The sequence below is a fragment of the Prosopis cineraria genome, unplaced genomic scaffold (genome assembly GCF_029017545.1).
Source record: "Prosopis cineraria cultivar Desert tree isolate PC_DT_omini unplaced genomic scaffold, ASM2901754v1 PC7, whole genome shotgun sequence".
Classification (NCBI taxonomy): domain Eukaryota; kingdom Viridiplantae; phylum Streptophyta; class Magnoliopsida; order Fabales; family Fabaceae; genus Prosopis; species Prosopis cineraria.
In genome coordinates, this window is record NW_026555338.1 from 17,841,569 (window position 1) to 17,865,499 (window position 23,931).

Here is a 23,931-nt window from a genome sequence, read left to right on the forward strand (position 1 = left end):
GATCTATGATTTTTAAATATTACATTGTCAAAATAATTTATGTTGGTTCTTTTGCTATTTATTTTAACATAATATTGGCATATTTTTTATTAATTTTTTAAACATGATTACCCTATAAAGTTCATTTTTTGGGTTTGATTAATATTGTTCTCTATAATACACAAGTTTTTATATTTATTGAATTTAATAAGATTGATTTGAATTGAAAATCTCTATTTTTATTTTAAAACTTGATTAAAATTTTATATTTGTATTTGTATTAATTTATTTATTTTATTAAATTTTTTATTTTTACATTAAAATGAGCTCATGGGGCCGGGTCTAAATTCTTTAAATAAAAATTGAGCTTGATCATTTTTTAACATAAAGGAATAGCCCATTTTCCCACCTTTAAATTCCTTAGCTCGTTGCCGGTCTCGCCGACTAATTCTCTTTATTCCGGATTCTCTCGCTGCACGGCCCAGATTTTTGGAGCAAAGATTTCACAATACCCACCATCACTTCACTCTCACTCACTGAGCCGGTGAGGCCGAGACGAATCGAATAACCGCCACCGCCGGCCGAACGCCGGTTACGACAGTGTCGTCGAAGGCCAGCTTGGTCTCTGTCCGTTTTCCTCTCAAATTCAAAACTGATACCACCACTCCAAGCTCACCGGAAACGTACTGTTGAAGGCAAAGCAGACAACAGTGGAGCCGTTTCTCTTCTGCTCCAGCACGCAGGTAATCGGTCGTCCTTAATGATCTTACTGAGTTGGTGACCTGATTTTGTTGTTCATGAGCTGAATTCAGTATGGTTTCTAGACTTGACTGTGGTTGTGGATTGCTTTTATTCAACAGCAACGAAGTAATAAGGTTCTTTGTTTATTGAAGTTTGTATGTAGCTTTTATTGGCTCAAGTCTTTGTCAAAAATATTTTTTTTTTGATGTTATTGATGCTAAATATGAATACATGTTTGATTGTGTTTGGTGTTAGATGACAAAAATTATTTTCAGATTTTTTTTTCCAAATATTCTACTGTTCTTTTATTTGGTGTTTTAACGCTTGCTTTATAATTTGGATTGTATGACGAGTTTCCGGTCATGACTTCTTTGTTTAGTTGTGTGTTTTCTGTTGAGCCAAATATTTAGACAATATTTCGATATGTGAGTAATTTATTATTTCATATTTCTTTTTGAAAGTTTATGCTCTCCAACACTCCAGCAATAGGATGGGGGGTTGTATTGGCAAATCGCCTAGTTGACCGGACCTGCCATCGTGCCCTACCCTGCCTAAAAGCTGACTAGGACTAAGCTCTTTAATATTTCAAACTCTGAACGTGACATAGTTTCCCTGTTTGGGTCAAAACATCTTTTTACTATTCTATTTATGAAGAGATGAGTATATTTTGCCTAAATAGATGATCCCATTCTTTGTTTCACATCCTCCTAGGTCCTAGCTATTATTCTCACCCTATTCTCTATCTATCTGAAGCTCAACAGCTGTAGATCAAAGGTAAGGAAATAGAATGGTAGAACAGATGGAGCTTTAATATTTCTGTCCAGTGCACAAAAAGTGTGGGGTTGGTGAAGAAAAGGAATCACATTTTACAATGATGTTCTACTTCTTCACAGTAGATTCAATTTTAAACTGAGTGTAAGGGAGAGAAAATTCTAGGTTCTTTAGCCCTTTATCATTTGTTGCGACACTATAGAATGGCCTAAAATAAACTTGTCCTTCAATAACCATAAGAAAGCTTCATATTAATGAGAATGTCATGTGCAGCTTCTTCTTTTCTCTTTTAAAATGTATTCCTCTAAATAAAACTCTCAAGCTTCATCTGTATATTAATATGCTATTTCTTGACATTTCCTTGATTGTTAGGCGATTTCTATTTGCAGGGTGTTGATATCTTGTATTATGCAACATGGAAGGCCACATAGATGATGATAACAGGGGAATGGAAGCTTCTGGGAATGCCAGTTTTAGCATGTATGAAGTTCAAACAATTGAAGAACCATACAATGGTAACTTGTTGAATCAAATAAAGATTGTTTTCTGAAATATTGTATTGCAATGCATTTATAATGGTAAAAACTTGCATCTTTTCCATCTCTCTCTCTCTCTCTCCCCCCTATCTCTGTATGCATAATATATACCTATTTATTTATATTGTTAAAGTTTCTGCAATTCTAAACCTAGTGTCCCTTATTTTCTTCCAAAATAGATAATATTTATTTCACTGGTGTGCCACAATGTCCATGACGTTGACTCAAGTTGAGGTACTTGAAAATGGTACATGTCAAACATTATTTTTCATTTTTTTCAATATTATGTTGGTTAGCATAAGCTGAACAATCAACACTAGAAACTGGGTAAATGAAGGAAATCACATGGGACATAAAGAGAGCTTTCGTTGGTGATTGAGTATTGACCCTGAAGTTATCATGCTTAAGTTCACTTGACAAACATTGCAGCTTTTGAAGCAAGTGCACCTTTACATCTTGAATTGACAACCCTGAAACTTGTTAAACGACCCTACTAAAATCCCAGTCACTCTGTTTCAATTTTCATCTCAGCAGTTGAAATTGTTGGGTCTAGTTTATTGTTTGTAGCATGTTTACATAATTTTTATGTTTTCTGTGATTCTTGGGTGCATTGTATCTCTTCGGCGTTCCTGCTTCTGAATCACTTATTCAACATCATTTTGTGGTCCTGCAATCTGAAATAAGAGATCATGAAAATTGCTTCTATTAATTCTTCTTGTGAGCTTCATGTATGGCACATTTTCAATGCTTGCTTCACTCAGATGTCTGCATCTAATATAAAAATTTATGATCAAATCTCAATAGTTAAATAGGTTTATCTAAGCTGTGCTTTCCATTTCTATTTGCAACATTTGATTTGCTTGATATTGTGCTTATGTTTTCAATGTCTTAATTCATTGTGCATGTTACATTTTTTAAAAATTGAAAAGTAATAGTTTCAATTTTTGTTTGGAGGAGCTTCACTGAAGACCTTTGGTTTTCCTTTTTCATCCTTCCTTCCGTCCTGCTCCCCTTCCTTTTCTTTTTCTTGTTTTTCAGGGGAGAGGTACTCTAGAGGCAAATAAAATAATTGAATATGCATGTGCCCTTCTATGACTGGTTTTGCTATTTGTAACACACACCATGCTCGTGTGTTTTCTATTATATTTTGCAAAGTGAAGTGCATATTTTGAGAGATAAAGATATTGTTCTGTGGCATGCAGATGAGAGGTGTGGATTGTTAGGGAGTTCTCAGGGAGAGTTAGGTATTTGTGGGGATCATGCCATCCAAGAACCATACGAGGGAATGGAATTTGAATCTGAAGATGCTGCTAAAATATTCTATGATGAATATGCTCGACATGTAGGGTTTGTCATGCGCGTTATGTCTTGTAGACGCTCTGAAAGGGATGGAAGGATTCTTGCCCGTAGGCTTGGGTGCAACAAGGAGGGTCATTGTGTCAGCATTCGAGGGAAATTTGGACCAGTTCGAAAGCAAAGGCCAAGCACAAGAGAAGGTTGTAAGGCGATGATTCATGTCAAATATAATAAGTCTGGAAAATGGGTGATAACTAAGTTTGTGAAAGATCATAATCACCCACTGATAATTTCTCCTCGTGAAGCTCGCCAAACAATGGTAGGTTTATATTCCTTATTTGATTGTATACTAAAAAATTTCTGAACATGTCTACTGCAATTTTTTGTTATGCTCGTACTGGTGGTTAGTGACTATTGTTTTTTGTCTTGCTTATTTTATTGAATTCTATAAACAACTTATGATAATGTTTGTGAATTGATCTTGTTGTCATATGATTCAAGAAACACATGTCAGTCTCTTGCATGATGTTCAACAGGAGAAAGTAAGATGGCAAAAAGAATCTTACCAATTAAGAAACAATGAATTTGCTGGGACTTCAATCTATTGTCCAATGTACTCTCCAATACAAGTAGTGTCTGTACGTCATTTCTATTGGTTGGCAATCACTGTTTTCTGCCTTGGTGATTCTATAGTGAATGTTTTAAATAGCTTATGACATTGTTCCCTAGTTAATCTTTGTATAATACAGTGCAAGAAAAGCCATATACTAGTCTCTTGCATGATGTCCGACGGAGAGAAGGTAAGCTGGTGATAAGATTCTTTTTGAATTTAATGGAACTTCAAATTTAAAATTGCATTAAAAGACAAACTGCTCGAAAAAATGCTTGCTTGTGGATAAGTGAATTAAGTTCTTAATTTGATGCTTTTGAGATGTTTGCTTATATGGCCTAAGATAGTATGGGATATCTAAGCTCCATATTGAGTAGTATTAGGTGCTTTATGAGATATTTAAATGGGTTCTTTCTCCCACCTTAATAGCTTGCCTTTTAGTGAGGGTTTCTTATCCTGCTTGAGTACACATCAATTGGTATCAAAACGGGTTGCTATTGGTTCTGAAAAGGACTACCTATAATGGAGTCTAACCAACATGGAAGTACAGTGAATGTTACTGAGTAAAGTGTCATAGAGTATAACAATGGGAATGTTAGCTTTTCAGTTTTCATAGAGGGCTAAGTCCCACATCAAGTGGAATAAGATGCTCTTTAGGGCATTTAGCTGGGTTGGTTGTCTCACCTCAATAACTAGCTTTTTGGGGAGGGTTTCTTATCCCGCTTGAGTACCCATCAAGATCATGACTTTGGAATCAAATGAAACTTGGCTATAAAATTTCATATGATTTTGAAATTATGATATTTAAACATATGAGGGGATTAATAAAAATCCAAGTATCTTGGCCTTTGATCCCAATTAAACTTGAATAATTCTTTCTCCCCTCTAATAGCATGAATTAGAAGTAAATTGTTAGTCATGATACTTTGGGATCATGGTCTTTGAGACACAAATGTTATTAGTAGGCCTAAAATCTGGAATAGCTTGTACTGGGGACAGTAAAAAGGTTGAATGCAGGACACGAGTCACCTATTTTTCTGGGCCATTAAATCAATTGATCCAAAGATGGTAGATGGTAGAAAATCATTTGAGATGGTTTGGACATATACAAAGAAAGTCCTAGGAGGCATTGCTGAAGAGAATGGAATAAATAGTCTTGAGCTTTGTAAAGAAGGATAAAGGAAGGCCAAAAAGAATGCTTATAGAAGTTGTTGAACAAGATCTCTTGATTAACAATATTCTCAAAAACTTAGTTGATGATAGATTACAACAGCATCATGCAATCCTTGTAGTCAATCCCATTTAGTGAGATTAGGCTTGTTATTGTTATTGTTGTTGTATTAAATCAGTTGATCCGTTTCATTGTAGGGACAGCAGGTTGAAGATTAATTATTTATAGCTGAAAATTCTATTTAATTTTATGAAGGAAGATTAATGTGAAATCTTTTTCCCTGAACAATGGTGAATATGATAAGGCTATCCACCTAAATGTGACATCCATGAAGGCAAAGCAATGCCCATCATAAATAACCTTTTTTCTTTTGAAGACAAGTATTTCTATCGAATCTATGGTACCTTGATGGAAATATTTTATTAAACCAATCTGATAGTCACATTAGTACATGAACTCCTTCACTGGCAAACTCTTCTGCAAGCCTACATTCAAGTAGTATCAATTCTGTTGTGGACATACGAAGCAGATCATATTGCATGTGTTCTTTATGATATACTATCATTTAATTTGCATCCCTTAGAAATGATGATGAATTTGCAATCATGTCCTGAGTCAAGTATTTCTATTCTATTGCTCTTTTTTAGGATGAGAAGGATAAGAAAATACAGGAATTAACGGCAGAGCTTCGGAATAAAAAGCGGCTGTGTGCTATATACCAAGAACAGCTAACTGCTTTTATGAAAGTTGTTGAAGAGCACAATGACAAGCTTTCTGAAAAAATTCATCATGTAATTAACAATTTAAAAGAATTTGAGTCCATAGAGCAGGAGCTCTTCCCCAAGAGGTAGCATTGGCAATAAGGTGAGTGTTCATATTTTGAACTTTTTAGTAAGAAGTTAAATATTCTACCTCTGTTTCTGTGCTGTTTAAATTATCACTAATGTTCTGCTCTTTAATGAGAGAGATTTATGGCGACATTTTCATGGAAGATTGCTTCTGCATGATTTGCAAACTAGCAATGACTATAATTCTTTCACCCGACGATGGTCAACTAAGGATTTGAATGAGCATGCTCAGTGTAAATGCGCATCCAGTAATTTTATCAGTTGGCATCCTTCCTACTCGAACTTGAAAGAAAATCATCCTTCTCCCCTATCAGTAACAATTTCTTATCAAATTTTACTTTGTAGTGTTATTACATATTTACCATTCACTTTCCTTCGTATTCTTTCTGAGACACACATCTCTTTGTCTCTTTTACCCTTTTAACTTTCTACTGTTCACCAGATCTTCATCTCTTCCCCATGTCCTCTCTCATGGTAAATATTATCAAGGCAAGACTGATTTAAATATGAACTCGTTCCCTAATCTATCATCAATACTGAATTAGAATCCCTTTCTCTAAATATCACATGAACCAATCAAACTCAGCAAAACCTCCTCTTCTGCGTCATCTCAGCTGCTGGGGTAAGCCCCTCGTTCTCTGAATTATCCTTTTTTCGAAAACAAGTGCTTTTAAGAATATTCTTTTCCACAAAGCTATGTTGTATTGAATTAATGCCTGTTTAACGTAGTTCATTTACTATGAGGCTCTTGTCTTTCTAAGTTAACTCAAGTGAGCCACCATGCATTTGTATAAAGAATCGAAAATGAACCACACTATTCACAGCTTGTAAACAGTTATACGTTTCATATTTTGTAGTGATGGGTATATTACATTCAAGCATCTGATTGCAAACTTGACTTATTTATTTCAACACAATCAGGATACATTGTTTCAGTGATTTAAGAAAATTCTGTAAAGTGACTTTAGCAAATTCTTTTAACTAACTTTTCAAGATTTTTATTTCTTGCACCCTGAATGTGATTTTCAAAATGATGGGGTAAGAGTTCAGTGTTGATGATTCCATGAGCTAGGAGGGTTAAGATTTTGATGCTTTGTAATTCCAAGAACATGAAGAGAGATAGAAATACTGTTTAACCTCCCTACTGTAAGTCAGATTGATGCTAAATTTGAATAATGTTTCTCATGTACCGAATCCATATTACGTGCTGGACTCTCTGCAGGTCAGTGTGACCAATTATCTGAATCTAACGGGAAAAGTCATTTCAATGCAGAAACAGGGATGATTATTGATTGAAAGGAAGGCTTTCGTTTTCTCTTATTGTGCTGACGTTGATGCAGTGGTAAATAATAATATATGTCCAGTCCAGCATTGTGAACCAGAACTGGTGTCCAATTTTTATGGACTGTGAGTAAATTACTATTTTCTTGTATGAAGCACACCTAACCTCGTAATATGATCTTTTTAAATTGTAACTCTCAATCTAGTTTCTCAGTAATTTTCCCCAAATAAACTTTACGCCTTTAGAAGACCAAACTGAGATATTAGTCTCCATGGCTTCAACTGATGGGGGGGTCAAAATGATTTGGGAAAAAATTGTTGAGAAACAGAATTGAAAAGTTTGATCTTTTAAATTGTAACTCTCAATCTAGTTTCTCAGTAATTTTCCCCGATAATTTTTGCCCCAAACTGAGAAATTAGCCTCCATGGCTTCAACTGATGGGGGATGAAAATGATTTGGGTAAAAAATTGTTGAGAAACAGAATTTAATGTGTCATACTATGAAGAACCAAACTGAGAAATGATCCTTCAAGAACGACAGTAATTTACTCAGGAATTTTCAAGAAGTCAATATCTGAGATTATGACTGGCCACCATATTGCTGGGAAAGCAGAATGATGATGATCTCTCCGTAGTGTGCAACTTTATACATACTTGTGTTAGTTCTGTACGTACTTGGTTTCGTGAGGGAATGATGTAATCTTGTATCAGTTTTCTCCCTCATTTATTAGCAATTGTAAAAATTATGAATAGTTTTGTTCTCAAACAGTTTGTAGCAAATTTTTATTTTTGGTGGAGTTTACGTCGTCTTTTATAAATTTGTTTTGTATAACCTCCATTTTCTCTTAATGTAAATTTGGTACGTCAAAGTATAATTAAAAAGACGAGGTAAATGCTGCTGTTAATAAGTTGTGAACGAGGTAAGTTATTTCTTATGCTATGTATCATGGAGCTGATCTAAATTTCAACTGAATTTTAAAAATTGAGTTCTGTTCAAATTAAATTTACAGAAATTTAATGATTAATTTTTTTAATTTTATTATTTAATAATTTATTTTTAAGGGAAAATGCTATTCTAATTCATTATACCTTATTCTAGTTGTGTTTTTAGTCCACTTAATTTATTTTTATGGTTTCTCATTTCTTTTGTTGACTTTGTTTTGATGGTTAGGATAAACATTAGGGAAATTCTTGGATAGACACGGCATTGTTTTCATTCATGACCCATCCAACGATAAATTATTTTACAGACTTGCTATTTTAAAAATCCTAAACTATCATTGATATTAAAAAATTATGCATTATCTTCCCTTCTATTGTAATAAAATAAATTTTAACACTTTACAAAAATTAATAAATAATTTTTTAATATCTAAAACAGATATTTTTTTGTTAGATAAATTGATAAAATATAATATTAGGTGGTGTTTGAATTGTTGTTTTTGAATTTGAATTTTAAATTTTAAATTTTACATTTTTTAAATTTCACACTTAAAATTCATGTATTTAAAATTATTTATTTAGGAAATTTAAAAAATTTAAATAAAAAAGAGAAATAAACTAAAATTAAAAAATTAAAAAATATAAATGACATGTTTATTTTTATATTTTAATGGAAAAGAGATGAAAGAAGGTATAAGAGTTGTATAAGAGTTATAAAAGTATTAATAATGAAAACATTAAGAAAACAATTTTTAAAATAATTAAAATTTCAAATGACTATAACATATAGATAATTTAAAATTATAAATGAATTATAATTTGAAATAGATTTGAATTTGAACTAAATCTTAATTCATAAATTTTTATATATCCAATGAAAAATTTGATTCAAACCTAAATCTTTGTTATTCAAAAAAATGTTATTAATATAAGTTCATAACCTAAATAAAAAGATTAATAAATTATAACATATCTATTTTTTAATAATAAATTAAAGCAAAAAATAAAAAATAAAAATAAGCTTAGATTTAATAAAAATAAAATTATTAACTTATTATTGATTTCCCTCCCCTCCTTTCCCTTCCCAAACCAAACAAAAATTTATTGAAATTCTTCTCCTCTCCTTTCCTTCCCTTCCCTTCCAGAGACAAATCCAGCATTAGATGCTTTTGGAAGGGGGGGATAAGAGAGGAAGAGGGACTAAAATGTCTTAAATATTTATTTACAAGTAAAAATACATTCAAATTAAAATGTTCCCTTCCCTTAAACTCAGCACACACCCTAGCCATGATTAGCCATGAGTTGACAATAATAGTGTTAGTTTGACAAAGATTCAGTGCCCTTCTAATTCTTTCTTTTTTATAACAATGCTCTTTGAATTCTCTAATGCATTTCTTCATCCTACTTGCAGTTGGACATAGTTATTTTAAGGAAGTAAAATTCTTTTTCCCGTTTTTTAATCAAATCAAATTTTTAATTAAACAATTTTATAATTTTTTTAGGTCAATATATTTTTCTGGAGTCATCTAATATTCTATCTTGGTGAAATTAACACGGTCTAGGTTATCCCAAAATTCTCTTAAATATTTTTTTTTAGAATTATATGGATTAAATTTTAAATAAAGCTCAAAGCAAATGAAAAGATAAGAAACCACGTAAAAAACTAGTACATCAACAAAATTAGGGAAAAGTAAAGTTAAAATTAAAATAAAACTAAAATACCTTTTAAGTATTTTTCCTTTTTTAATTATTACTCCTCTGACTTAAATTATAATATATTTTTAAAAAAATTCAACATCCCAAAATATATTTTAAAATGTTTTAACAAAATTAATATTTTTTAATAAACTTATTCGAACGTTATTATTTTTATTTAATATCTTTTGTTATCTCTTTTGCATGAAAAATGTTCTTTTGAAAATTTATATATTTATTTTTATTGATATGTAGTACATTGTTATTTTGGGACTGGGGGAGTATTATTTGTAGTGGAGGGCCATTTTTACATTGCTTCCAGCTCTGCAATTCGCGGCCGCCGCCTAATTTCGGTGAGTCGGTTATGCTCTCCTTTGATCCCAATCTCTTTTCTCCTCCTTCTCCTTCTTTTTCTGCTTCTCTCTCATCTTCATTGGTTTAAGCAAACCGGTGAAGGTTTTCTATTTCTCTGGGTTAATGGATATTCATAAACCGTGCGGTAAAACTTTTGCTTTTGTGTTTTTTGCTTTTGTGTTTTGAAACTATCCGTTCTCCATTCCGTAATATTCTCGCGCTGGCTTCCAACTTTCTGGAAGGTGGGTTTACACTTTCTTAAATCACCCCGAATGAGTTTGGGAGCAGTTTGTTCCATTTCATTTCAGACTTTTTTCTTTTCTTTTTAGCATTGTACGTTCAGCAACCAAACACCGGAGATTTCTTTGTGTTTGAATTCTTGAAAAACTTGAGTCTAGCATCATCCTCCCAAGACTTGAATCTTTAGTTCTGTTTGTTCATTTCATTGTTTTTTTTTTTTTTTTGGTGATGCTAATAAAGAATCTGTTGAGTTGATAGTCCCTGGTTTGAGATTCTCTGCGCCTATTCCTGATAACACCATTGACAAACTCAGAAGGCTTCAAACTTTGGAGCTTATAATTAAGAAAAATAATTGTCTGGCCTCGGTTATTAAGTTCATTTTGTGATCATGGATTGATGTTGGCTTCCTTCAATTTGAATATTGAGCATTGAAATTTTTTGTTTCCTATACAGTCCCTCCTTTCTGTAATATAGGGTGCCTTGTGTTCTACTGTTCTTTTATTCTTAACATAGATATTGTATTAATTACGTTTTTCAATATTTATCCTATTTAAATAGAAAATGAAATGTAAATTTCAAAAGTTTTCATTTAAATAGGAATAAAATTCAGAGTTTATTCTATAAAATTAATAATTTAACCGCTTCTTCTTAATCCAGTGAAGTAATTAGAAGTATCTCATAATAGGGAGAGAGTATTATTGTCATGTCTGAAATTAAAGATATATTAGTTTAATTATGAACGGATCTTTTGAACAGTGAAGGTAAGGTATTTTCATTGTCTTCTTAGGGTTGCATGGCACTTTGACCGTTATTGCAATGGCTCACTGATAAATTCTTGGGTCTTAATCGGATATATGTTGGTGCTTTGGGAATAACTTAAGAGAATCGTTTTATGTGTTTTTAAGTCTAAAAAGGAATTTTAGGTCTCTGTTTCATCTTTTGGATGGAATAGCATTATAGTTGCCAGCTAAGGGATAATGTTTCTCTTCTTTAATGTGTTTTGATCAAAGCTTGGTCTCCCTTCATGGCCAGTATTTCTTCTCTCCATTTGTATGTGTCATCTTTGCGCAGGGGCATGTTAAACTTCTCTGTATTATTCCAATTTTATCGGATGTCCTTGAAGGGACTCCATATTTCTTTAAAATGCATGTTAACAAAGATTTCCATCTCACAACTAGAATATTTCTATGTTTGGAGTATTCTCATGTGAAATTTTATTTTTCTGGTTTTTAATTGGTGGTGCTCAATTTTAATTGTAGAGTCTTTAAAGCCCAAGTAAAAACGAAAAGAAACTGAAAGTTTGGGGGTTGGATTATGAGATAATAAGGTCATAAGCTTTGAAGGTTTCTTACTTGATAGAAGCACTTTTCTTCCAAGTTTGGGGCTTGGATTATGAGATCATTCTTACTTGCTACTTTCTAATCCTAGAATATGTGCATTAAACTTACTTATATTCTCTTGCATGACATTGTATGTGCGTTGAACTCTGATCTGAAGACCAAGGGCTACTGTCTGTCTTTGTTGCAATTCGCTAAAGCCATGGATCCTCAACCTGAACCTGCTAGCTACATCTGTGGAGGTATGTTTACTCTTCAAGTTTTCTTTGGTTGTTGATTGAGTATACTGGAAAAATACGTAGTGTGGTTGAGTTGCTTTTATTAGTTTCATTTGATCTTGATCCTCTGGAATTTAGAATCTCCTTAAAAAATTCCCTGTTATTTGAGCCATTTAAGGATTTTGTTCCTGATGTTTTTGTAGATTGTGGGATGGAGAACACTCTTAAACCAGGTGATGTGATACAGTGCCGAGAGTGTGGTTACCGAATCCTGTACAAAAAGCGTACTCGTCGCAGTAAGCTCTGTTATCTCTGGAATTTTGTTGTAGTGTTATCTTTTTCTTTCCATCAGGAGTTGGAAAATAAGTATTCTGTTTTTATAATATCCCCATGGTTGATATTAGTTATAATGTCACTTAAATGTTAGATGCCTATATATAATAAGTAATTCCTTAATGGTTGAAGGAATTGTGTTATATATTAAGCAGTATATATGTTGTGCGTGGATGCTTACTTTGTCGGATGAGAGTTGAATTTATAAAATGATAGAGTACCGAGATAATGAGTGAATAGGGAAGAGAAACATTAAGAATAAATATTATTTTTAATTCATGCTAGATTTTTTCTATTTAATAATATTGTGTAGATTTTATTTAAATATTTAGTTTTCTAGATTTTATTTAGATAACTAAATATCTAAATGCCAATAATAACAATTGAAAATGCATTATTTAATGTCCTATATTTTGGACTAAGTAGGATTTCTAAAAAATGTCCTATATTATAACTCAGGGAGTAAATCAGTTAATTATACAAGTTTTTTAGAGTATATATGCGACATCCATCCATGATTTTCAATCCTATGTTTATGTTGTGATCTACTGATCTTATTTCTCTCAAACTGTTGTTGTCTATACTTGCTGCTCATGTTTTTATTGTTATATATTCTTTTTAGACTACAATATAGGACATTAATAATTAGTTTACGGTTCTTAAAAAAAAAAAGTTGGTTAAATCCTTAATCTCTTAAAAACATTTTACATTTGTTCAATTATTCTCATTAAATATCCTACATAAATCCCTTAATAGTAACAATTGAAATTTTAATGCATTTTGTTAGAAAGAGTAATAAATGAACTAGGGGTATAATTGAAAAAATAATTATAAAAACTACGTGATGTTCTATATCTTGGACCAAATATAGCTTTCAGAAGATGCTTTATATTATCCGGAGGGAGTTGATTGAAGTTTTTTTAGAGCATGCCATGTTGAACCATGATTTTCAATCCTGGGTTTAAGTTATGATCCACCGATCTTATTTCTCTCAAACTGTTAGCCTATAAATGCAAGTTATCTTCATTCTTCAGTGCTGAGGCAAATTATTTGCTTTGTGCAGTTGTTCAGTACGAAGCACGATGAAGAAAAACTGTCATGGCTGGCATGGTTGAGAATTTTACTACAGGTTATTTTTTCCCCCCCAAAACAAAACGCTGTTTTGAAAATGGATAATCAAACAAGGTCTATTTTCGTTCCCTCTCCAACTTAGATCTTGTACATGCAAAAGTTAGCATCACTTTCAAAGATGTAGCATGATTAAGGGCCAACTTGACTCTTAAAGGCTTGGTCTTTTAAAAGCTCAAGCTTGTAAGCTTGCTGTGTCTTAAATTAAATATGTTTTTTTAAGCTTAGCCTTTATTGATAGGGCTTAACACTAGGTTGAAAACCCACATAATTTTTTATTGTTTATTTAAATTTCTAATTATGTTAATATACAATTTAATAGATAGATTGTAATTTTCATATATTATTTTCAAAAATTAAAATAAACCAAACAGTTTTAACCATGTTATTTTGTAATATTAATTTTTTTCTAACAATATTTAACAATTCCCACAACTTGTTGACTGGAAGAAAACATGGGGCCTAAAAGGATTAGCATGAGCTCAAGCCTTTTTTTGAAGGGCTGAAAGTCTTGGTCCAAAATTTTTTTATACAAAAATCTCCAAATAACGTTTAAGTGCTACTGTCAAAAAACAAAAAAATGAAGGCATAAGTGAATAGTCCAAACGAACGGAGCTGGCATAGAGAGCTCTACATAGACATAGAATGGGCGGAGTATGTACATGCATTGTGGATCATGGAGTAGCTCAAGCCCATTATTTCAGAAAACCTGTCCCCTTCATTTTTTTTTTTCCCTTTTTGTTAAGTACAAGGAATTGTTCTATCAACAGTAGAGATTTTTTTTTTTGAAATACTAAGAACAATGAGTTAACCTCTCCTAACTAAATTATTTCATATGTAAAGAACTTTAAATACATGGATTTAAAATATAAAATTTAAAATGTGAGATTTTAAATTTAAATTGTAAATCTAAATATACCAATCCAAACACTATCTTAGAGTTTTGACAGCTGACTTCTTGAACTGTGTGAAAGGTTTTTTTTATTCCTTTTACTAATAAGGGTAGAATTGAAATTGTTGAATATGTTTTTAACAAATTTAATATTATACTCTCTTCAATTCTAGAATATTTTTTAAAAATAATTTTTTTTATCCAAAATGTATAATACCTAATAATAATTAAATTATTTTTTAAATTTTATCCTTTTATTGATTAACGTAAAAGGTATTTAATTACAATTATGATTTAAAATTAAAGACAAAAGTAAAAGTACATTTTATTTTTTATAGTATTAAAGAAAAAAATAATTTTTCTTAATATATGTGAAATGATTGAAAGGACAGGAGGGAGTATAATCTTTTTTTTTTTTTTGATCTTATCTAACATATTCCATATAGGAATGGAAATTCCACACGCGCGCATTGCACATAATACACACATCACCTACTTCACAATTTTTGTTCCTCATTTTGATTCGCCGGCTGCTCGGGATGATCCCAGAACTCATTACGTCAATGGGAGGAGATCTTGCCATTTGAGCTGCAATTCATTGGCATAAAAGTTATACTTAAAATGTATGAAAATATTGCACGTAATTTGATGCATCAAAATATAATATAATTTGACAAAAATTAGATTTAATTTTTTTTTCCTAGAAAAAGATGGTCCAATCTATTAATCACCAAAGAAAGTAAGATAAAAGTTATATAAGATAAAGGGTATATTATCTTATCATTTTCAATATTATCATTCCTTCCTTATCATTTTTTCTCTTTAATCATTTAAGGTTATATAACATAAAGGGTATTTTTAAAAAATTATATTTTTGTTTTTCAAAAGATAAGGTTGGAAAGTAATGTCAATAAAATATATTTGTAGGCATAATTTTATCTAAATTTATCTTATAAATTGGAATGGAGTAAATATAAAACACTAGAGAATTTACTATTTCCCAAGATTCTACTCGAAAAGTTACTTCCTGACTATTCCATAACAAACAAGTTTGGCACTCAACTTTTCGAGAAGTTGTATTGTTTGAACTCAATAAAAGTAAAATTACCTTTCTTTTTTGCCCTTTTGGAAGTCTTCTTATATCTCGTTTAATTGTTAAAATAGATAGAAATGAAATAAATTGAACAAGTTAAAACAAAAATGAATTGAATCATCCTTTTCTTTCACAGTAAATATGATAAAATTTAATACTATATATTACAAATGTGAGAATCATTATACCTTTTAAATATCTCATAAGTTATGACTCTTAATCTCATAAATTAAATTATCATTTTTCCTTATGAATATGATTCATCTTTTTTTTTTTTTACATTTTAATCATTTTATTTTTATTTTTATTATTTTAATCCATTTTATTTTATCTGGCAACTAAATGGACTTTGTTTTTTTAAAACTAAAGACTCATGATCAGCTTAGACTTAGTAATGTGTTCGCTAGGTTTAATTTGTTGCGTTGTACGCTCTTTTTGTTTTTGTAGCTCTTTTTTGTTTTTGTAAATTGGGCTTGAGTCCAATTGTTTAGGGAAAAAAATATAATTCAAATATTATGATATAAATCTTTGTGTCAATGTCACAAGAATTTGGTAAAAAATTTTGATTTATAATTCATAAAATTGTAAGTAGAGTGTTCACAGGATGGGATTGAAATTAAATTTTTATCTCGTGTCCCGTCTTATTTTGTTAGGAATTGAGATGTCTCACCGTCCTAATAAATCAGATAATGTTAGAAAAAAATCTTGATAATAACATTCATTAAAATTTTAAATTATATAATTTATTAAGTTTAAAATTAAAACAACATAAATACATAAATTATAACAATTTAAAGTTAATTATTCAATTACATTAATCACAAATACACATTATAATAGTAGGCTATAAGAGCAACAACAACAGGCAAGTTAAACATAACATCAAATCATTGTATTAATATAATTAATATATTATAAAAAAAGATATGGCCCTGTTACTCTATGTCATTAAAATTATCAATATAAAAAACTTGAGTTTTAAATAAGGATTGCACGTATTAAAATTATAAATCCTATAATTAATATAAATATAAGTTATATTAATATATTTAATGTATAATTTTTAAAATAAAAAATAATATATATTATTTAGGACGGGATGTCTCGATGATAATATCATGTTTCGTCTCGTCTCACAAAATCTTGTCCCGATTGTTTTTGGGCCAAGACGAGACCTGTTTTACTATGATCGGAATGATACCGAATCAATTAAGACAAATACAAGTTGAATACTCCTAATTATAAGTTCAAATCCCACTTTTAACGTCAGAATTTTATTGATGAATAATTTATAAATATCTCTATAAGTGTATTTTAGATTTGGAGACACGTCCTAATATTGATGTGTCCTCAATAACTTTTTAAAAAATATATATATCAAGGATTTTTAAAAATTCTTTAAATGATACATATTTTTATTAAAAATTAATTATGGAAGCGTTGGAATTATTTCTTTAAAAAAATAAATATAATCTAATTAAAAGGAAAGGGGGGTGGGGTGGGGGGAGAGAGGTGGATGGATTTCACGATTTGAGGTCCAACGGGGGACGTTGCTTTCAGCCTTTCACCGAGTCCCTCCCTCACACTCACACTCGCACTCGCACGGCCTCACGCTCTTAAAAAAATTATTTATTTATTTATTTATTTTTAACTTATTAAATGGAAATTGAATTTTGGGAGAATTTTATTAAAGGATCATAAATAACCTAAATATTGACATCAAAATACAAGACAAAATGACTAAAATAACCTTATTAACATGTAAGATAAATATTTTAACAAATAAGTAAAGGAAATTAACAAGTAACATTACACATTTAACAAGTATAGTAATTGAGTTAAATTATCAAGTAATGTAAGGGAATTAACATGTAAAGTAAATATTTTAACAAGTAATTATAAAAAATTAACAAGTAACAAAATTATTTAATAAGTTGTCAAATAATTTCAATTAATTAACATGTAAAATAAATATTTTACTAATAAAAAATTAATATATAAAGTTAAGAAAGTTAAGATTATTTCCCTCATCTTGCTTGACATTTTACTTTCAGTTTTGGTCCAAATTTCTACGATGAAATTTTATATTTATTGGAGTCTTATTTGTAATGATGTTATATTTTTGGTCTTTTAATAAAAAAATGATAAAAAAATCTCTATAAAATATATAAATAATAATTTGATTATCCTTTGAAATGTTATAATTTCACTTAATTTTTTAAGGATTTTTCTATTATTAATAAATTTTATATCAATAATCAAATTACAAAATAAAATAATTCACAAATTTTGTTTAATATAATCACAACTTTTCTTCTTACATTCATAATAATACAACAAATTAAAAATTTAACATACGAAGTTGTAATTTATTATTATGTTATTGTAAATATAAGAAAGAAAGCTATAATTATTTAAAAAAAATTTATAAATTATTTTATTTTCAACAAAAATAATTTAATTATTTATATAAATTTATTAATAAAAAATATTTAAAAACTTTAATAAAATTATAATATTTTAAAAAATTAAATTATTATTTACATATTTTAAAAGAGTTTTTATTATCATTTTTTTAATAAAATTTTTTCTTGAATTTTCCTACAAATATATATATATATATATATATAATTTTTTTTTTTTGGGGTGCCGAATCAAATACATTACTCAGAACTCAGAAGAAGGAGAAATGCATTTGAGGTCCTCCTCCATGGGCTGTTGCTTTCACCGAGTCCCACTCTTTCACGGCCCTACTAGAATCGTACCACGTGTCGAGTCGACACCTGCAGAGCCTAAGATCCAACAGATTTCGAGCGTGTAAGTACGCAACCTAGAGTAGCGCGTGGAGACATAATAAAGCCAAAGCACTGACAATTTCTGAGGTTTTGGAGGCACTAGCGAGTCACACATCACTGTGACCATTTTTGTCCCCATTAACAACTTCGCGTTTGTTCCTCGGGCGAGTGGGTCCCATATATCTCGAATAAAGAACCCTCACTTTCCTTTTCTGTTTCTCTCTCTCTTCCACGTGTTTCTGGACCAGTCTCAATTATTTACGTATCACTCTTCGGTTTTTGTTTCTTTGAAAACCATTATAGGTGGGCCCCTATATCTGTAAAAACCCGGTATAAGTGGGCCTGCTTATAAATTACAAATATTTAACTAATTTATTTAGTTTTACACTTTTAAGTTTTAACACATGATCTTTTGATTCTAAACTTCTATTTATATGATAAAAAAATATTAATTTTAATATTTTTTATAAAAAAATTCTCCATTTTTTATATTTTTTTTATTTTTTATTTTATTATTTTTTTTATTTTTATTAAAAATAAAATGGATACTTATTAAATTTTAAAATAAAATTAATAAAATTTAAATTTTTTTAAATTTTATAAAACATGCTAAAAGTGATTTATTAATATTATTAAAAAATTAATTTAAAAATTTATAAATATGATTTATGTGAAAAAAATTTAATTTTTTTTGAAAATATTTTTTATAAATTTTTAATAATTAATATGACATTTTAAAAGTTAAAAATGATTGATAAATACTTTTTTCCGAAGTGACACATAAAAGAATTAAGAGAATGAGGTGACGGTTTATATTTTATATTGAGTACTGATGTAGTAGGAATAATGGGATCATTTATCTAGAAAATGTACGAGGGTAGCTTTAATTTGCAGTCCATACTTGATATCTAACTTATTTCAAATAAAATTACTTTCAATAAAAATATATGTGTGTGTAAGAAAAAAATGGATAAAATAATTTAATTTAAAAAATTAAATTTGCAAAAATTGCTGATTGAGATCAAATTATTATTTTATTTTTTATTAATTACAACTCAAACTTTCAAATAGCTATGCTTTGTTCTGCTTAATGTTTTATTACAATCCACCATTTTATTTTATCACTAATTCCAGCAAGTGCTTTTGAAAATTATAATAGAAGAAATTAATCTTTTAATCTTCAACTTTTAACTCACTTATAACTCAATCCTTCAATTATGATTCGCTGCGACTCAATTTTCAATTATAATTTTTGTAACTCAATCCCTCAATTTTTGATTCACCTATAATTTAGTCCTTAGTTTTTAATTTTTTTTAAAATTTCTTAACAAATAAGAGAGATAAAAAAATGTTCATATATTATTCTAAAATACATTCCTCTTACTCATTGATGTAAGATATAAACTAACATGAAAAAAATTAACAAAAGTTTAAGGATTAATTTATAAATGATTCAAAAGTTAAAGGATTGAGTTATAGGTGAGTTATAGTTGAAAAACTGAATCACAATAAGTTATAACTGACTGAATTATAAATAAATTAAAAATTAAAAAATTAAAAAGATGAATTTTTCTATTACAATATTTGAAAGTTTAATTGTAATTAAAGGCAGGTGGCCTTGTGATACAATGGCACTCGTACCCTACTGTAGCAAGGAGGACGCGCCTTCAAGCCCGAGAATGCGTAATTGTGGAGAGTGCATGAATTTTTTCCTAACAAGAAAGGAGTGCAAGTATATGTAGGTGAATAGGTATTGTTAAGTAACTGTCTCAAAAAAAAAAAAAATATATATATATATATATAACTAAGAAATATGGTTAAGAAACTGAACTGTAACAAAGAAAGAGTGAAAAATAATATATAAAAGACAAGATTTATATACTTAATATTATATATTTAATATATTTTTTATTTAATTAAATTAATATATGTGAATTTTAATATGTTAATAACATTTCTTATGAATTAAATAATATATAAAAAATATACATATTTTTTATTTAGTTCAAAATAAATACTTTAAATATATAAGATTAAGTATATTAATTTTTTTCATATATAAATTCTCCACTGTTTGAAGGATTTTTAAATTGACGGTCCTTATCTAATAGTATGAATTTAAGTGTCATTTTCTATATTTCTTTTATGCAACTGCGCTCCTATCTTTTAAAATTATTAACTATAATTAGAATAAAATACACTAATTACCCTTCTATTATACCTTAATTGCACAGACATATCTTTTATTTTGAAAACACATATAAATATCTCTTAAAATTAAAATATATGTTACATAAACATCCATTATATTTTTTAAATTTCATTTTCATCTATCCAACAGTTAGTCAACCATTAAGTCTGACTTTTAAATTTTTAATTTGACAAAATACCTCTTTTTAACATAAGAATTATAAAAAAATCTATATTTGTCAAAAAAATATATTTTTTCTATATGACTAAAAAAATATAACAAGTACATTTTCAAGTGCATTTAATGTAATATATGATTCCTAATCAGGTGTGGATATTGTAATCCAACAAGATGTTTCAAATATATTTTATATGGATAATGTACAAGATGGGTAGTAGATGTGTAATTTCACCACTTGAAGTGTTGACTTTAGTGATTGAGTAGTGGTATTTTGATGCTGCGTTGATTGATTTGATTGCATGTTTATGTCCATTTAATGTGATTGCCCAAATATGGTTAATGGCATTTTATTAGTGTTTGGGACACTTGGGAATGTTTAGAGGGGGGAATAGATGGTTTGAGTCTTAAATATCCAACTTTTACATGTGATCAAATTTTGAAATGAAACATATACCATTAATTAGCTTATATTATAAGTTTGCTGTGAGCTCTTGAATCACCCAAACCAATCCTCTATGATAAGAGTTGTGTGTATTGAAAGTTTGGTTTGGATTTTGGAGTTGACATCAATTTGTTGTGCCTTTTTGTACCATGTATTGCGACTCATGACACATATAAGGGACCATCCTCTTTATGTAATCTTATCGCAGCGCACAATGCATTGACTATGATGGAGGATACTTTTTGGCCTCTTATGCTTTCTTTCTATATTTGTTTCAATGGTTTTGAATCCCTATTATTTTTCTAGGTTTGCTAAACTTATTTTTCAAAATTTTTGATGATTTAAACATGGGTTGAGAGGATGATTTTAAATAGTTTGTTTAAGGATCCTTTATTGCAATTCTTCTCTTTTGAAATAAACTTTTAAAGTTTTTCTACCATATTAATCATTTCTAATTGGTATTTTATGTTAAGTAAGCCGATCACCTAAGAGAAGGGGGTGGATTAGGTGTTCTCTAAAATTTTCACAAATTTTTTTCCTAACAAAAATAGAGATTGAATCAAAACAAAGTTTGACACAAAGATCTTTTAATGAAAATGAAGTTTAGAGAAGAATAAGCTTGACACAAGATATTTATACTGGTTCAACATAATTACTTAGCTTACGTCCAATCCTCAAATTTAAGTGTGAGAGTTTTCACTAAAACTACAAGTTTCAATGGGTGCTTGTAATCTTGGTACAATAGACAATACTTTACAAGTCTTGATTTTATGTAACAACCACTTACAACACCTGTAAGCTAATAAACAATTAAAGAAAAGCTTCTCTAAGATTTCATAAGTGTAAATAAGCTTTTCAAATCACAAGCTCCCAAAAGAATATAATGGAATACAATGAAAGCTTGTAAACTAGAAAAACATATAGCTTTCCACAAATATTTAATATAGTTGGTAAAAATAATGAATGCAAACAATTAATTTCTTACATACTCACTTAAATGAGGTTCTATGTATAGTGTGAGTATACCATTAGAGACTTCAACTAGTTGATTGGAGCCATTACGTTTCGCGTATAAGAATAGAAATTGAGAGAAAATACTTTTTTCTATGAAATGCATTAAATGCTTGTTAGACCTAAAAAAGTTGCATGATTATACAATCCCTTATGAGGATAAGTGGCTTAAAAATGTTGTAAAGAAATTTTATACTAGAATACATGTGGGAGGAAAGAAAACAATGCGATAATGAGTCAAACAAAAGCACAAGTTTCTCTAGGACTCCAAAAATCACGTGGGTATAATTTTGATCACATGAGGAATAGGTTTAAGAAATGAAAGATCTCTTGAACATATTAAAAAATGCGTGGATAGCATCCATATCTTGTGAGTGTAATTGAGACAAGTTTTGAACATTTGTAATAGATTGATGTAGCTTAAGTGTTCAAGGCTCAAACTTAGACAAACTTGAGTAATGGACTAGATCTCTCATGTGTCAAATAGCCAACATATGGATAATTAGGTTTAGGAAATCAAGTTGCAACAAAGACTCAAAATTCATGAGGGTAAGAACTTCAACCTCATGAGGATAAGAAGCTTAGATCCTTGGCTAACCTTGATACACTAAAAATCATGTGGGTTACTTTTAGACCTTACGTGTTCTAAGTATTAAGAACCAAGTTCCTTGTGGTACTTTGAAACTTGCATGGCCACTAACCATGACCTTACAAGTTTGAGTACTTCAAAAGATCCTTCTTCTCTAGAGCTTTAAACCTCTTGTGTTCTAAACTGAAACTGATGTGGTTGAGCATCACAAAACTAAAGGTATTCTAGACTTTAAAACTCATCAAAGAATTCTTGGAAACTCATAAGCATGAGATGCAACACTCAAAGAATAATCTAAGGCATTTAGCTAAAACTCATATGGGTAGGAGAGCCCCTTGCAAGGAAGAGGTTAAGACAAAAAATTGCATAGAGATGTTTTCTAAATTTAAAATCCAATAAGTGTGTGTATGAGCTTAAGACTTGTCTCTCAAAATATTTACCATGCATTCAAGGTTTCTAACAATTTATCTAAGAGAAACATAAAGATTAAACCTGTACATCTAAGCTTCTCTTGATCTTGAACTTTTGCTCTCTTAAGTTGGTTTTGTCATATATAATTATATAATATGTACAAAACAAAACCTTACTCAAATTTTGTTATCATCAAAACATATATCCAATGTTCTCCCCCATTTTTGATGATAACAAAAGCTAAGATCTTTGTTAGTATTGTAAAAGCATAAATTGCTCCCTCTCAATGTGACAATAACTTGAATAAGTATTAGATCATAAATTAAAGCATAAATACTAATAGATAAGATAGAGAAAATAGAATAAATTGTCATTGATATATAAAAAGAAACAATAGTTAGTTCATTATCAATGAAAATGCAATAGAGTACATAGTAAAAAACAATAAAAAATACAAGAGCAAAGATAAAACTCTAAACACAGATCTTGCTCTACTTGATCCTATGACTTTACTTATCCTTTCTCCTCCTTTACCACATCAAAAAAGGGGTTTTTCCAACTTCCTTATAAATGGCCTGAAGCCTAGCCTTCATGATCTCATCACTAGAGATAGGAGGAAGATTGGAATGGAGTACAATGATTGAAATTTCAAGTACAAGTAGAAGTATAGTGGTGGATAGAGGATTGTAGATAACCATAGTCCAAGTCTTTGGATTTAGAGGGTTCATGGTAGGGATTTGATCCTTTTGATTGGCCTTAATATCCAAATCAATTATCCCTAGTTCTTTTTCTTCTTCAGCAGACCTAAAGCCCAATTAATAATTGATTCAATATAAGCAACTTAGGG

The 23,931-nt window shown here is 29.7% G+C and overlaps 2 protein-coding genes and 1 non-coding gene across 6 annotated transcripts; 2 read left to right on the top strand and 1 right to left on the bottom strand.

Moving 5' to 3' along the window:
• Positions 1-408: 408 nt before the first annotated feature.
• Positions 409-8,117, top strand: LOC129316326 (protein FAR1-RELATED SEQUENCE 5). 3 transcript variants are annotated; one of them, XR_008594740.1, is made up of 5 exons: positions 411-722; positions 1,881-2,006; positions 3,230-3,642; positions 5,752-6,574; positions 7,226-8,117. XR_008594740.1 is itself a non-coding variant. In XM_054960688.1 (5 exons), the coding sequence occupies exons 2-4, from the start codon at positions 1,907-1,909 to the stop codon at positions 5,953-5,955; spliced, it is 717 nt and encodes a 238-aa protein (XP_054816663.1). In that variant the 5' UTR covers positions 412-722; positions 1,881-1,906; the 3' UTR covers positions 5,956-5,968; positions 7,226-8,117. The 3 variants fall into 3 exon arrangements, 2 of the variants coding, with proteins under 2 accessions (XP_054816664.1, XP_054816663.1); XM_054960688.1 differs by having other exon boundaries at positions 412-722; positions 5,752-5,968; XM_054960689.1 differs by having other exon boundaries at positions 409-722; positions 1,864-2,006; positions 5,752-8,117.
• Positions 8,118-10,152: 2,035 nt separating this feature from the next.
• LOC129316114 (DNA-directed RNA polymerases II, IV and V subunit 12-like) lies at positions 10,153-13,702 on the top strand. Of its 2 annotated transcripts, none has more exons than XM_054960383.1 (4): positions 10,153-10,223; positions 11,962-12,043; positions 12,223-12,315; positions 13,416-13,702. In XM_054960383.1, exons 2-4 carry the CDS (start codon positions 12,004-12,006, stop codon positions 13,436-13,438), a joined length of 156 nt encoding a protein of 51 aa, XP_054816358.1. In that variant the 5' UTR covers positions 10,153-10,223; positions 11,962-12,003; the 3' UTR covers positions 13,439-13,702. The 2 variants fall into 2 exon arrangements, with proteins under 2 accessions (XP_054816358.1, XP_054816359.1); XM_054960384.1 differs by lacking the exon at positions 10,153-10,223 and adding an exon at positions 10,315-10,466.
• LOC129316975 (U6 spliceosomal RNA) lies at positions 11,490-11,591 on the bottom strand. The gene has a single exon (XR_008594884.1). It is a non-coding gene; the product is annotated as a U6 spliceosomal RNA (small nuclear RNA).
• Positions 13,703-23,931: the final 10,229 nt, after the last annotated feature.